This window comes from Urocitellus parryii, chromosome 4, assembly GCF_045843805.1.
Source record: "Urocitellus parryii isolate mUroPar1 chromosome 4, mUroPar1.hap1, whole genome shotgun sequence".
In the NCBI taxonomy this organism is placed as follows: Eukaryota; Metazoa; Chordata; class Mammalia; order Rodentia; family Sciuridae; genus Urocitellus; species Urocitellus parryii.
This window is the reverse complement of record NC_135534.1, coordinates 189481560-189484936: the sequence shown is the minus strand read 5'-3', so window position 1 is coordinate 189484936 and position 3377 is coordinate 189481560. Positions and strand designations below refer to the sequence as shown.

The 3377-nt window shown below is 36.6% G+C and overlaps 1 protein-coding gene across 1 annotated transcript; it reads left to right on the top strand.

Moving 5' to 3' along the window:
- Window positions 1-1372: 1372 nt before the first annotated feature.
- Window positions 1373-2311, top strand: Or2k2 (olfactory receptor family 2 subfamily K member 2). The gene has a single exon (XM_026391153.2). The coding sequence runs from the start codon at window positions 1373-1375 to the stop codon at window positions 2309-2311; it is 939 nt and encodes a 312-aa protein (XP_026246938.2).
- Window positions 2312-3377: the final 1066 nt, after the last annotated feature.

Below are 3377 nucleotides of genomic sequence, written 5' to 3'. Positions count from 1 at the left end.
AGAAGAATGAAATTGAGAAATAAGGAAAGAATGCCAGTGGTGATAAAGTGAAGATTGAAATATTGTAACATAAACCATATGATTGAGGGACTGACTCATCTATGAAAGAGCAAAAAGAGGATGGCAGTGGGCTTGGCTATTGTGACCATGGAGGTTGTTTTTAAGAACATGTATTTGAAAATAGAATGGAGAGAATCAGCAGAGAAGGAAACAGTATGATGTTGATAACAAGCAATATATGTGCAAAGCAAGGTAAGTTTTTAATAATTTTTTGTTTGTAAAATGACACGTAAAAAAACCCACAAACCCCTGAAGTGTCTTAATTAAACTATGGGAGCTTAAATCCTATTTTCCAAGAATGCTAATTTTTCTAAGGGAGTATGTTTTCTGCATTTGCTGGATATTCATGGGTCTTGGTGAATAATAAGGGTATTACCTGGGTATAATTTCTAGATAATTTCTTTGATATTTTTAGTGATGGTGGCAGTCAATAATTTTGAAAGAAATGCATTATTGATTTTACACAATTACGAGGATATGGTGTCAATAATGAATAAACTATATATGGATATTAGTGTTTAAATGGGTGGGCTATTTTTTTAATATTGATTTTTTAGTTATAGATGGATACAATATCTTTATTTTATTTTTATGTGGTGCTGAGGATCAAGCCCAGTGCCTCACGCATAGTAGGCGAGTGCTCTTATCTCTGAGCCACAACCCCAGCCCGAGGTGGGCTATTTTAATGTGATTTATAAACTGTCTCTTAGATATAATCACAATGTATTAAGCAGCATCATCCTTTCTGAAACAGTATACAGATCTCCCAAGTTCTCAGCTGGACAGAATTCGTTTAGACCCAGAACTATGTAGGTGTTGGTTTAAAATCCAGTAATTTATTTATTTTAACATTCATTTTCTTATTCCAGGGAAGGTCATTATTGGTTTTTATTGTACATTATGAGCTTTCTTTCCTTCACTTATCTGGCTTACTTTTCTAACTTGTACTCAATAATTTATTCAATGTCCATTTATATTTTTTCTCATCACTTTTAAGTCTTTATTGAAAGCCTACTGTGCTAAGGATAGGATTATGAGCTGAAATTAAAATATTAAATTTATTCTTGTTTTCAGATTCATTGTTTTCTAAGTTTTATTGTGGAAAAATCAACTTTTATGTATATCAAACCTGCTTCCCCCCTTGATTAATACATATGCTATTCTGTGACTTCTTGTGAACATTGTGTTTGAAATAGTGAAAATAAGTTTGAGAGTGCTTTCATAAATAAACATTATACTTTATTAATTTCTTTATGTCCTCAGATGAAAGGAAGAGAATTATACTAGAATAACTACAGGTGAAAGAAAGGAAATGCAAGGAGAAAATTTCACCATTTGGAGCTTTTTTTTCCTGGAAGGATTTTCCCAATACCCAAGGTTAGAGATTGTTCTCTTCATCTTCAGCCTTGTAATGTATCTGATTACCCTCGTGGGTAATAGCATTCTTATTTTAATCACTATCCTGGATTCACAGCTTCAAACCCCTATGTACTTGTTCCTTGGAAATCTCTCTTTCATGGATATTTGTTACACATCTGCATCTATTCCTATGTTGCTGGTGAACTTGCTGTCATCCCGAAAAACCATTATCTTTTCAGGGTGTGCTGTACAAATGTATCTGTCCCTTGCCATGGGCTCCACAGAGTGTGTGCTTCTGGTTGTGATGGCTTATGACCGTTATGTGGCCATTTGCAACCCGCTGAGATACCCCATCATCATGAACAGGCAGGTCTGTGTGCAGTTGGCCACCATTTCCTGGGGGACGGGCTGTCTGACTGCCCTGTTGGAAACCACTTTTGCCCTGCAGACACCCCTCTGTGGGAATCTTATTGACCACTTCACTTGTGAAATCCTGGCAGTGCTCAAGTTAGCTTGCACAAGTTCACTGCTCATGGACATGATCATGCTGGTGGTCAGCATTCTCCTCCTGCCCATTCCAATGCTCTTAATTTGCATCTCGTATGTCTTCATCCTCTCTACTATTCTGAGAATCAGCTCAGCAGAGGGGAGACACAAAACGTTTTCTACTTGTGGTGCACATTTGACTGTGGTGATCTTATATTATGGGGCTGCCCTATCCATGTACCTAAGACCTTCTTCATCAAACTCACAAGAAATAGACAAAATCATCTCATTGCTTTATGGAGTGCTTACTCCTATGTTAAACCCCATAATTTATAGCTTAAGAAACAAGGAAGTAAAAGATGCTATGAAAAAATTGCTGGGCAAGATATTATCACATCAAACATGAACTTTTTGGATTGGATGCCTTTGTTTTACCAAGGATATGCCCCTGGCAGAATTCACTGGAGAAATTCTAGACACATACAATTACTTAGAGCTCTGCCTTGAACCTTAGCTTTATGATTTCCTGCGGAGTATATGTACACAAAGGAATTGCTAACGGACTAGAGGAGGTTCCAATTTGCATTTATGAATATTTCCTATCTGGTATTTCATGGCTGTGAAGTTTGAGCTATCAAATGTTTGCTCTGGAAAGAAACTTGGATAAATGTGGAGCCAGTGAATGTTAGTGCTGAAGAAACTTGTATATTTTCGATGCTTGAATCCTTTCAAAAGAATGAACAATAAAGATTGGTGTTGATTATGAAAGTGAGAAAAACATCAAAGAAAAATTAAAAGGCTTAGCATCACACAGCTGCAGCACTGAGAGGACAATATCCTTCTGACTTCTTGATCAGATCTACATGGTAGTAGCTCCCTAACTACCTTTGTTATTCAAAACTCCTGATTAAAACTCCCTATCTTCCTGAGCAAGGCAGTCATTGATGCCTTCTGTTCACCTTTTTCTTGATTTTTTTTTGGTTCTGGGGATTGAACCCAGGAGCACTCAACCACTAAGCCATATCCCCGGCCCTTTTTTGTATTTTATTTAGAGACAGGGTCTCACTGAGTTGCTTAGTGCCTCATTAAGTTTCTGAGGCTGGCTTTGAACTCGTGATCCTCTTGCTTCAGTCTCCTGAGCTGCTGGGATTACAGGTGTGTGCCTCCACTCCTGGCTGCTGTTCATCTTTTTCTAAGCATATTTGTGCAAACTGTATGTGTTTCTATAACACTATTCCTCTCATATATGAATCAGGTCTTTTTCATTCATGTTTGTATTTTTTCTTCATAGAATAATTGACTTCACAGGACAAGGATTCCTGGAATTTTGTACCTTTTGTATTTATAGCAGTCGTTTGGTAAATTAATACATTTGTTAGCTTAAAATAATCACTTTAATGAGAAGCAAGAACTACTGTGAAAATTATGAGAAAAATAAACCAGGGAAGTGAGATATATTTGCTTTATAAATA